Source organism: Beta vulgaris, chromosome 8, assembly GCF_026745355.1.
Source record: "Beta vulgaris subsp. vulgaris cultivar EL10 chromosome 8, EL10.2, whole genome shotgun sequence".
Lineage (NCBI taxonomy): Eukaryota > Viridiplantae > Streptophyta > Magnoliopsida > Caryophyllales > Amaranthaceae > Beta > Beta vulgaris.
This window is the reverse complement of record NC_079209.1, coordinates 58,333,687-58,345,518: the sequence shown is the minus strand read 5'-3', so window position 1 is coordinate 58,345,518 and position 11,832 is coordinate 58,333,687. Positions and strand designations below refer to the sequence as shown.

The window sequence follows — 11,832 nt, the reverse complement described above, 5'->3', positions numbered from 1 at the left end:
GATTTCCAAAACATAAACTAAAAACCCCATAAAAGGGTTTGAGAAAATCTCATAAAGAGATACTAATTTATTGAACAAAACAAGAAAATGAACTAAAAACTGAAAATAAAAGGGAAAGAGGGGCTTACCATGGATGAAAACATCCATGGCAGCCCCCTAATTGATGAAGAAGGGGTAAGGGAGACTAGGGTTTTAGAGAGAGAAAAGGAGAGGGGAGGCTAGCACTTTTTTTTTTTTTTTTTTTGAGGGGAGGGGAGGCTAGCACTTAGTTGAATAGTTGATGAGTATATCAAAGATAGTTATTAACTTGAGAGCGAGGGATAGCTTAATTCGTTAACGCTTCTTGATTCTAGGAGATTCTAAATAGATAAGAAAATTATATAATAGTTAATGTTAAAATAAATAAAATAACTAGAAAGTCAATGATGTTTTTTTTTCCTTTTTACTAACCTTACTCCAACCACTATTTCATTTTTCTAGAATATTTTTCAATTCAATATAATTGTCAAATAATTGACATCTTAATTTTTCTAATTAAATCTTTTCTGTCATATACAGACATATAACTCCATATCCTCATCTGGACTGATCAATTTGCATTCCAACTTTTGTATTGTTTATGCACAAAACAACAACTTGCACATGGCAGAGACCAATATGGTCCTCTTCTATTATTCCTATTTTTATCTCCCCCTCTTTTCAATTTCTTCATTCCATGTGGTTAAGTCCTGCTCACTTGCTCGCTCAGATTTTTGCAGAAAAAATCTAGCTAGGTGTCACACTTCATTATATATTTTTTAAAATAAAGATAAAAATTGGTAATAAAAAATCTTCTGGATTACCCTCGCACAGGTTCCTCATTCAAAGGTCCATTACAAGTCAAACATTTCCAATCCCCCTTTCTCTTAAATCCCATTGCTTGGGGAAAGAATTGAACCCTAGACCTTTCTAGGGAAGATGAAAAAGTTCACCACTTGAGCCAATTCCAATTCCTGTCACAATTCATTATATATTTTTTTTAAAAAAAAATTGGTAAGAAGAAATCTTCTTAGCTGTCCTCGCATAGGTTCTCCATCCAGAGACTCATGACAAGCCAGACACTCCCCATTCCCCCTCTTCTTTAAATTCCAAGCAAATGCTTGGGATAAGAATTGAACCTTAGATCTTGATAGAGTATAAATCTATTTTTGGGGCCGCCTCAACCATTAGCTTAAGCTTTCGGTTGAGTTGGTCCTTTGACATGGTATCAAGAGCCAGCGTGACAAAAAGGTCACGGGTTCGAATCTCATCCACCCCTCTTTTCTCAGTGGAATATCTAGCGCTAGGTATGAGGGAGACCTGTGCTGCATCCACACTTCGAGCCCAAAGGGCTCTTGAGTGAAGGGGCGTGATAGAGTATAAATCTATTCCTGGGGCCTCAACCATTAGCTTAAGCTTTTGGTTGAGTTGGTCCTTTAACAGATCTTTCTAGGAAAGATGAAAAAGCTCACCACTTAAGCCAATCCCATTTCCTGTCACAATTCCTTATATACACAAGTTTTTTTATCTTTACTTTTTCTTGGGTATTTCCATAGCGAAACAAATTTGACAAGTCAATATGCAACTAAAAGTCTTGCCCTTATTATTTGGGTCATACATGATGCAAGATAATGGTAAGGCTTGTAGAATTCACAATTAATTATAATATGGTTAACGTATAAAAATAGTGACATGAAAACAACTTTCTCCGTCTACCTTTTATTTTTAATCAACTAAAAGTGACATGTATAGTTCGTATGTTTAGTTTCAAATTTTGTACGTAGAACTCAAAATTTCTAGATGATGATTTTATTATAGTCAACATAAACATGATAATCGCGTGTACAATGAAGTACATTGTTATGACTTATGGTTAGTGATATTGATACAAATCAAACTAGGAAAAATATGTATTGAAAAAATATCTTATTTAAATTTTGTAGATAAAGTAGTTTCTAAAATTTAATAAAAAGATGTATTTGAAATTTCCTATCCTCCCTTAGTTATCTAATTTTATTCTTTGTATATGAAATTATTTTGAAAATAAATAAAGTTAACTAGGAAGAACAAAAGAGAACAAAGGGAGTACTAGCAATCTTATCTAGAATTCCAATTAAATATTGTAGAAGTTTTTTCTTTTGATAGGAAAATAGTGTAGAAGTATTATATTGAAGGAGAAGTACAATTGACATAAAAGTATAAAATAATTATTGAATTAATAAGAAATTATTCAAGCAGATAATATTATCGATCAATTGTGATGATTTTCTCATAATAATCTTAATTATGGGCTATTCAGTCGTAATTCCAACTACATACGGAGTGACTTTACAATATGATTTGGTGACTAGAATATAAAACTCGTTTGAAATATAAAATAAGAATATGTCAAATTCTAACTACATAGGGGAGGGAACATGAGAAAGGAAGGAAAAGAAAAGACAATATATTAGAAAAGTTTGTTATTGAGAGTAATGGATATCTCATTTGGTTCGAGCTTCTCTTTCGATTTCAAAAGATCCTAAAATCGATTATTATGGGGTTGTTTGACAATCGGTTGTTGGCTGTTGGCTTTTGGCTGGTTTGGTTGGCTTGTTTGACTGGCTGGAAGCATTGGCTGTATGTATTGGCTTTTAAAGTTGGTTGTTTAAGCCAGCTGTTTGCAAAAGTGTTTGGCAAATTTAATTGTGGTTGTTGGCTATTTATTAGAGAGTTTGTGGGCCAACAAGCCAAAAACCAATCCAAAAAGCTGCTCCAGACAACTTTTTTATTTTGGATTAAAAGCCAGCTTTTCAGCCAACCAAAAAGCCAATAATCAAACACTTTTTTTGGCTGTTTGACCAAATTGAAAAGCCAAAAGCCAATGAAAAAGCCATTTACCAAACATGGCCTATAACTTACCTTTGTGGCCTTTCTAAACACCCAAAAAAGCCACAAGTATCTTAGACTAAAAAAAAAACCATTTATAAGATAGTTAATAGGTGAAACATTATAAGAACACACATGATTAGAATCATCCGACTATTCAGAATTCAGTCTAACCTTTTTTTATTTTTTTTTAAATTTTTTTAAAAATAAGCAAAAATAAGTTGACGAGAATAGTTAAACTTATAATAGAATTCAAATCATTCATTTACTATTGCTAACAAGAGTAACACCCTTGTGTAGTTGTGTAGATTTGTAGTTATGTTCTAGATATTCTAGTCCAAGTCAACTAGCCGCCTACAATTACAATTTCCTCCTTCAGTCACCAGTCAAATTTCTTACACTACCCGAAAACAAAAGAAAATTAAAAGATAAAAAATAAAAATAAAATCCAAAACAAATCCTTTTTAGGTTCCAATTTTTTTACGCGTTCTTTCCATCCTACTCTTAACTTTCCTCTCCTAAAAAGAATCGGAAGTTCCACATTAAATTTCCTGCTCAAAAACTTGTATATATATACACCTTCACATCACTTATTTGCCTCATCTATTTCAACATTATTCAACATTCTTTGTATTCACCAAAACAAAGAATTTTTATTCCCTTACAAATTCATAAAAAAAACAATATGAATTCCAACGCTCCATTGATGAGATTTTATGCATTACCCATAATTGGAATTTTAATTATGGCAATTCTTAAGGTTGCTCAAGGTCAGATGATGGTTCCTTCTCCTGCTCCTCTTCCTCCTTCTAATGATGGTAATTTTATTCCTCTTTTCTTCATCAATTTTTTTAGTTTCTGATTGTTGTTCTTAGTTTTTCATTGAAATTAAAACAATAGTGTTTGATTGTTTGATCTATAAAATCATCAACAAGACTTTATATTTAACTCGATACCCTATATGGATCGGGATGCTGTAAGCATATCGATGTAGACGAGATTCGATTTCATGTCTTGGTATCAGTTTCACACGACTTTACCAACTAAACTAGATGATATCAGATGAATGGAGTTAGAACACCCTTCTCTCAATATTGTACTACAATGTCATTACACTTTTATTCTACACTTCTATTATGAGGATAGTTATAAAAATTCAAAACCCGAAATAAACCCTTTTAAATAATTGATCCGAAAACCAACTCAATTTGAACGCCATTAAAGCTCTAAATATCTAATTAGGATCATTATGGGGTGTGATTTGCTGTAATATATCTTGAATTTTTATTATAAAAGATGGGATTTTTCTTGATTATTATTAATTGGGAATTTTTTTATTGTGCAGGCGCAGCAATTGATCAAGGGATTGCTTACTTTCTATTACTGCTGGCGCTAGCTGTTACTTATCTTTTTCATTAAATTTTAATGCTTTGGAATTTACTTTTTCTCTATTTTTTGTTTAATTTGTTCTATGTGATGTGAACAATTTTAGGTAATAGATTAAATCAATTCTTTAGCTATTTTTCTCCCAGGATATAATTAATATTCAATGGAGAGGAATTGCTGTATTCTTTCAGGTTTCTTATAGTAGTAAATAAATAAAAGTTTTGTTTTTGGCAAAAGTATATGGTTAATTACAATATAATTGAATGAGTATATGATTATATGATTGAGATTATCATGTCACGTCGTCTGATTCACTAAGAGTAATTACATTCGATTCTCTTTTATGCAAAGTTATTAATTTGATTGAGTCAGACGGTCTGATACAAGATATTGCGAGGATTTGCAAATTGAGATTGTCATTGTGATTACAATTGTTTTAAGAATTGGTTGGCGAAGTAAAGTTTAACACATTCACGTTGGTTGGACTTTGGAGTAGGTATTTGTCCACACCATCTGGAATGTATATGTTTTGGTATTCCTATGTTGCTCTTGGTCTGTAAATTGAGTAATTTCCACTTGCCAACTGGAAGAGTGGATGTTATGTAATTATCGGTACCAAGCCCACATTGCGACTTGTAAGCCAGCGTTACATAGGTGTCAATGATAGATAAGTTTTACTATGTGTTTTTTGGTCTTACTATGAGGAGTTTTCCACGGCCTTCGGCGAGTGGACTAATCTCCTGCGGAAATTTGCATGGGTACTTCAAAGGGCAACATTCCTTCCAACAGGAATTTTTTTCATACCCAAGACTCCCGAGACCTTGGTTAAGGAACGAGATGCTCTTAACCACTCACGCCAATCCCAATTAGTTTAAATTTTACTGTGTGATAATATGAAACGGGATTTTTTTAGGCTGACATAATTTTTTCGGAAACGGGTCATGCTTGGACCACACATTTGTATCATTGTGGGGCTAGTCATACCCCAACTGCTTAATTACATAATAAGTTATTAATCCCACAATTGTGCAATAATTGATTCCTAAAACGGAGTATAGTAAGTGTATAGCTGTACATCTTTGTTTAAGTGTGTGATTTTAAATTTTAATCAGTATATGTCTCCCCTCTTTCTGTGTCACGTTGTGTTAAGGTTGTTATGTTGATAGACATGATAGTCAATATCAATAAGTAAATATAAATCAACTCATGTTAGATATGTTGCCTTTATAGGTTTTTCTTAAAAGACAAAAAAAAGTTCTTACTGGTCGTAACATGTTTAGTGAAGAAAGTAGTTGAAAATAACGAGTTACAATTTGATGTGATACTTTACATATAGTGATGTTGGTTGGTTACTACGTAACTACTAGTTGGGAAATAGGGGAAGATAATGCTTTGGAAGAGTTGGGAGTGTTTGAGCTTGATGACTTCATATGCTCTTGTAGACGTAGGTTGGATTAGGCCTCTTTGGACCTACATGCTAAGTGAAATGAGTGACAAATAAAATTGTCTTTTTAAGACGACATATCTTTATAAGAGTCCAATTTGTATATAAGATAGTTATCGAGTAGTTTATAATCATCAAACATCATCAATATACATTTATTTTTGTGAAAGTATTGGGTCAGACCGTCTGACGTACTGTTTACCGTCAGACGGGCTGAGCCCAATACATCTCATTGCGAGAACGTATTAGGTCACCATAATGTGTCCGTCTTCAGTGCTCACATACAAGCACATCATAACACAAACAGAGTAATCATAAGAACCCAGTAACTACTTCCTCTCCACAACTGAAAGTCCTAAACTCTAAAGTCTAAAGTATAAGTTTACCTTAACCATTAATGCGCAAACTCTAAAGTATATCGTTAACCATAACTTTACCTTAGTACTATATCGTTATTTTCCCCAAACTCTAAAGTATAAGTTGGTGGTCTAGTTTGTTTCAATAATGCGCAGTGTGCATCTGACTGTAATTGGAAGATTTTTCATGAAAGAAGAAGAAGGAGAAAGTGAGAGGAAAGCAGAGGTTAGTGTTTTGTTTTTCAGTTGGACTTTGTTTTGTTTCAGTTGGACTTTGTTTTGTTTCAGTTGGTTTTCTTTCAGTTGGACTTTCTTTTCTTTCAGTTGGACTTCCTTTTCTTTCAGTTGGACTTCCTTTTCTTTCAGTTGGACTTCCTTTTCTTTCAGTTGGACTTCCTTTTCTTTCAGTTGGACTTTCTTTTCTTTCAGTTAGACTTTCTTTTCTTTCAGTTGGACCAACTGAAAGAAATAATGGGCCAACTGAAAGAAATAATGGACTAACTGAAGAAAAATGTAGACTACCTGAAGAAAAATGTAGACTACCTGAAAAAGAATAAAGACCAACTGAAACCCAAGTAAGTCTAACTGAAGCACAAAAACCCACTGAAAAACAAAGAAGACTAACTGAAAACAAAAAAGAAGCTACCTGAAAAAAAATTGGAACCACCTGAAAAAAAAAATGAAGACTACCTGAAAAAAAATTGGAACCACCTGAAAGTCGTCCGACCAAGATTATGGTCGGACGAGTCCGACACAATACGTTCTCTTTATTTTTTAGGGAATCATGCAATATATACATCACAAGCAGGGGCGAAATCAGACTTAGTTTATGGAGGCCAGGGGGCAAATTTAACAAAAAATTCTAAACATGATTGTTAAGAGAGGTCAATTTACCTATAAAACAAGATATAACTATTGATTTTCTTCAAACTTATGTTGGGGCTGCAGGGGCCATGGCCCTCTTAGGCCCCAAAATAGCTTCGCCCTTGATCACAACCTCTTTATATTAAAGTTCAAACTCGTGAGTCATCACATTGAATCCCAAGGTAGCTAAAGTAGTATTCCTCAAACTTATTTCATTTCCAGAAACACTATCACAACATCTATTTAACACAATCACCAAACATACTTGTAAATTCAAAAAAAAACATATCAATCACAAAGACATTCATGAATACTCATAAGGTATAGGAACTAAATGCAATTCACATTTCCTCCTGACTGTTATCCCAAACAATTCATCCATGTTTAAATCTTCATGCCTAATTCCATTAGGTAACTTCCAATCAAAATGGTATAGCAACATAGCTAGAGGGAGCTGAATATTTGCAACACCTAATGCCATACCAGGGCACATTCTCCTTCCTGCACCAAATGGAATGAACTCGAAATCGTTACCCTTATAATCTATTGAACACCCCTCAAATCGTTCAGGCTTGAATGTATTAGGCTCCCACCAATACTCAGGATCTCTTCCGATTGCTCGTACATTCACTAGGACTCGAGTTTTCGAAGGTATATCATAACTACGTATTTGACATTGCTCAATGGACTCCCTTGGGATCAAAAGAGGTACAGGAGGGTGTAGTCTTAAGGTTTCTTTGATTACCACTTTTAAGAACTTCAGTTCATCTAGGTTTGTCTCATCAATTGTTCCTTTTCCTTGATATACTTGTCTTACTTCATTTTGTGCTGTTTCCATTGCATTTGGATTCTTTATCAACTCTGCCATCACCCATTCTATTATTGTTGAAGATGTTTCAGTGCCAGCACCAAAAATTTCCTGCACCATTAGTGAATGTATTTATATGTTATTAGGATTTAGGAGCTAAAAATTATAAACATTTTTAAATAAACCACATAAGAAGGAAGATCCATATTTTTTCCACCTGGCACCAGGAGGGAATTTCCCGTCATATTGTTGGGAAAAGAATTCGAACCCTGGGCTAAGCTCTAGAATTTGAGGTGGTATAGTGGTACTCCACAAAGTTACCACCTTTCCCAATTCCCTCAGAAGGAAGATGCATATGAATATGATTAGAATAAGGTACGTGCTATTTAATTTAAAAAGGATGCACATGAAACATATTTTTTACTATGTTACATGGACTCGTATACCCATGTCTGACACAGATATGTGTTTAAATGTCTTACTCGGTTAATCTATGAAAATTTTGAATGATTTTGGCCCAAAATGAAATGTTCATGTCCACCTCCAAGTGACAAGGATCTGACACGGATACTTGAGGTGAATTGAAGAGTTCATGTAATTAAGATTTTTTCTATGATCATAATATATCTATATCATCTAATATTCATGTTACTCACTACTATAAAGGAGCAATTTATAACAAATTTCCTTACCAAGATTATTGCTTTGATGTTGTTGGTGGTCAAGGAGAATTCAGAATCATCAGGATCATCTTTGTGAAATTTTAACAGAACATCCACCAAATCTTCTTCTTGATGTACTTTGCCTTCTTTCATTTTATACTTGTGTAGTTGAATTATGGGATCAAGTATTCTATTTGATTCCTCAACCATCTCCTTTACTTTTTTCTTCATCCCATCGATTGAATGGAGTAATTTGATAGATGGAAAAAGGTCAGCAATTGCAAAACCAGATGACACCTTTGACATTAGTGTTGTTAATGCTCTAAATGCTGCTTGATCTTTCCCCTTCTCATTGAATACAGTTCTGCCACAATATTAAAGTACGTTGGTCATAGAAGTATAATAAGAAACTAAAAGTAGTACTCACTCCGTTTCTTTTTAGTTTACTTACTTTACTTTGAGTAATCCTGAGGAAATATATATCTGTTTTCTGCAGTGAACTTTCTGAGAAGTTGATCACATTTTTACTATATTGCCTAGTTTTTCTTCCTGTTATATCCTTATGCCAACTTATGTCTGTTTTACTCAACTCTCAGTTGTTACTCTCACTGCCCGTTTGGTAGACGTTAATAAATTGCTGTAATGGGAATGAATTTTAAGTGTAATTTTATTAGGGAATCACCCTTAAAATCTCCATGGGGAGACATTTTTTCTCCATGAGCAAGCAATCTCACTCCTAAACTTGTGTTTTTGTCTCCAAGGGTCCAAGGGGAAACAATTTTCATTACCACTCATTACCACCTTACAAGGTGGTATTGGATGGGAATGAAAATTCAAGAAGGAAAGTGGACATTTTAGGATAAATTAGCATTACCATAGGAATGGACAATGATATTTTTCACAAATATACACACAAATTCATTCCCATTACCATCATTTATGACCAACTACCAAACAGGCCGTCAGGCCTCAGCAGTCAGCACATAATTCTCATCTCCATACTATTATCTCGGTGACAGGTAATCGCAATACTATAGCTGCAATTCTACTACAGTCTAAATGATCAAAAGATACTATTACTGTATTACATACCTGGATGTAAGGTCGAAGATAAGCCCAAAAACTCGCTCACTAAGATTAACCAACCCCCCTTGAGCAGCCTCAGATGCAATAGACTTAACAAAGTTAGTAGCCTCTTCCTCCCTCATGTCTCGAAACACCTGCACTCGCCGAGCTGTAAACAACTCGAGGGTAGCGATCTTACGTACCTGTCGCCAATACTCGCCGTAAGGGGCGAGTCCCATGTCGGAGTAATCATAATATAGTTCCTTCCCCATCATAAGCTGAGGCCGAGTGGCGAAGTTTGCATCATGAGCACGCATTACCAGCTTTGCTAAATCAGGTGATGAGATTACTACTGTTGGAATTTCCCCTAAACGAAGGTGCATTATAGGACCATATATCCCTGATAGTTCCTGTAGGAGGTGGTGTGGAGGAGTTTTCTTAGATGCAAGTTGGTGTAGATTTCCTATGATGGGTAGTTTTCTTGGTCCTGGAGGTAAGTTTTGTTTTTTGATGGGTTTTAGTGATCTTAGAATGATAAATATTGGGATCAAAAGGAAGAAGATAAGTGAGAATAGCCATGAAATCTCCATCTTTTTTGATTCTTTTTGGTAGTTTTACAAAAGATGTTTTCTCGATTTGTAAGAAAATGTTGGGATATTTTACTAGTTTGTTAGTTGATTATACTAAGATTAGAAGTATAATCAAATATCATCTCAAACAAAAACAAAAAAGAAATAGAAATGAGATAAGTATGACCATCAATTTCTGCACCCCAAAAGAAATTCAATTTCGGTGTGCCATTATTACATTACATAAATTAACAGATATATGATCTTTTTAAATTTGTTTGGCTTGGAGCGTTGGAGGTGGGCACGATTTGGCTAGAAGCGCTCCTCTATCTCTCTCCTATTACACGGACTTTTAATCAACATATAATAAATGAACATCTACACTTAAGGTAAAAGAACATATATCGTTTAAATTTAAATTTGAAAAAGGAATCTTTTGTTGCAAAATTTAAGGAAGCAAATAACAATAATTTTTTAAAATTATAGACTCTAAAAATAATAAAACGACGTAGTTTAGAAAAGGGTGCAACATGCTCTACATGCACTTGGGTGCATGTACTTATTTGCGTTTAATCAATTGATCACATTGGATCTCTCTCCTAGTCACATGTATATGATTTGATCCCATGACCTTTACGTTTATATATTCAAGTTTTAACCTAAATCAAATAATATTGGTGATATTATTTTAAAATAAGTTATTAATAATGATAACTATCATGCCTAACCATGAACCAAAAATGGTTCATAGCCTTGAACCATTTTTTTTTTGTTTTGTTAATCACCAAAATGGTTTGTACATGAACTTTTGTTAAATGGCAATAGGTCTATTTCTCTGGTCACGTGCATTTCAATGTTCATAACTTCTCTGGTAAATACTTTAAACCATTGTCTATTGTCAACATATTGGCTATGAACCGCTATGAACATTTCTATGCACGTAACCCAATATGTTCATAGCCATTTCAATGCTCGCAATAGACAACAAATGCCATTTCTCTGATATTAGACAACAAATGCACGTAGCAGAAATTCAAGAATCTCCATAGTCATCTCTGGCTCTATTATCTCTTGATTCAGCTGAGTAATCCATGACTAGCACAGTACGTAATACCATAATGATACTTCCTTCTTTCTTGCTTGTGAATGAAATGCACCCTTAAGCTTTGTGAGTTTGTTCCTATACTGGCTCTGTTTGGCATTACTAGCTGAAAATAAACTGAAATTGATAAGTTAACTGAAAATAAAGCTGAAATTGATAAGGTGCTGAAACTGATAAGGTAACTAATTAGTTTAACTGTTTGGCAAAATTAGTTGATTAAGTTGATAAATTATTTTAGCAAAATTAGTTGTTGTCAACATTTTGGAAAGATTTTCTAAAATTTCAGTCACCTGATTGTGAAAAGGTAAATTTTTTAACTTATCATTTAAGTCATTTTAGCGACCTGAAATTTTATTTTAGATGCTCCCCAAACACTACTAATCATTTTAGCACCTAATATATGTTATCACCTTATCATTTAAGGTAGCTAAAATGCTTCCCCAAACAGAACCACTGCTGATTATCTCCTTTGTTTCTTGGAACAATATCCATCCACCTGATCTGACAATGCGCTTAATTTCACGTCAATGATGTTGCACCTGAATAATAAAAAGAAGGAGAGGAGAAGAACATACGATTGAGTTGATTCACTTGATTGCAGGGAAGCAACTTCAATCACAAAGAACATAAATTTCTAGAAACATTTGAACACAAGAAGGTAACAAACAATTTGCAATTTTTACCTATTCG

General features: G+C 33.9%; 1 protein-coding gene and 1 long non-coding RNA gene across 2 annotated transcripts; one reads left to right on the top strand and one right to left on the bottom strand.

Annotated features, from left to right (window-relative positions):
* The first annotated feature begins 2,914 nt into the window (after positions 1 to 2,914).
* Positions 2,915 to 4,508, top strand: LOC104902183 (uncharacterized). Its single transcript, XR_791341.4, has 2 exons — positions 2,915 to 3,704; positions 4,232 to 4,508. It is a non-coding gene; the product is annotated as an uncharacterized LOC104902183 (long non-coding RNA).
* Positions 4,509 to 7,119: 2,611 nt separating this feature from the next.
* LOC104902179 (desmethyl-deoxy-podophyllotoxin synthase) lies at positions 7,120 to 10,279 on the bottom strand. The gene is made up of 3 exons (XM_010689880.4): positions 9,499 to 10,279; positions 8,437 to 8,770; positions 7,120 to 7,855 (listed from the first exon to the last, which is right to left on the bottom strand). Exons 1-3 carry the CDS (start codon positions 10,059 to 10,061, stop codon positions 7,241 to 7,243), a joined length of 1,512 nt encoding a protein of 503 aa, XP_010688182.2. The 5' UTR covers positions 10,062 to 10,279; the 3' UTR covers positions 7,120 to 7,240.
* Positions 10,280 to 11,832: the final 1,553 nt, after the last annotated feature.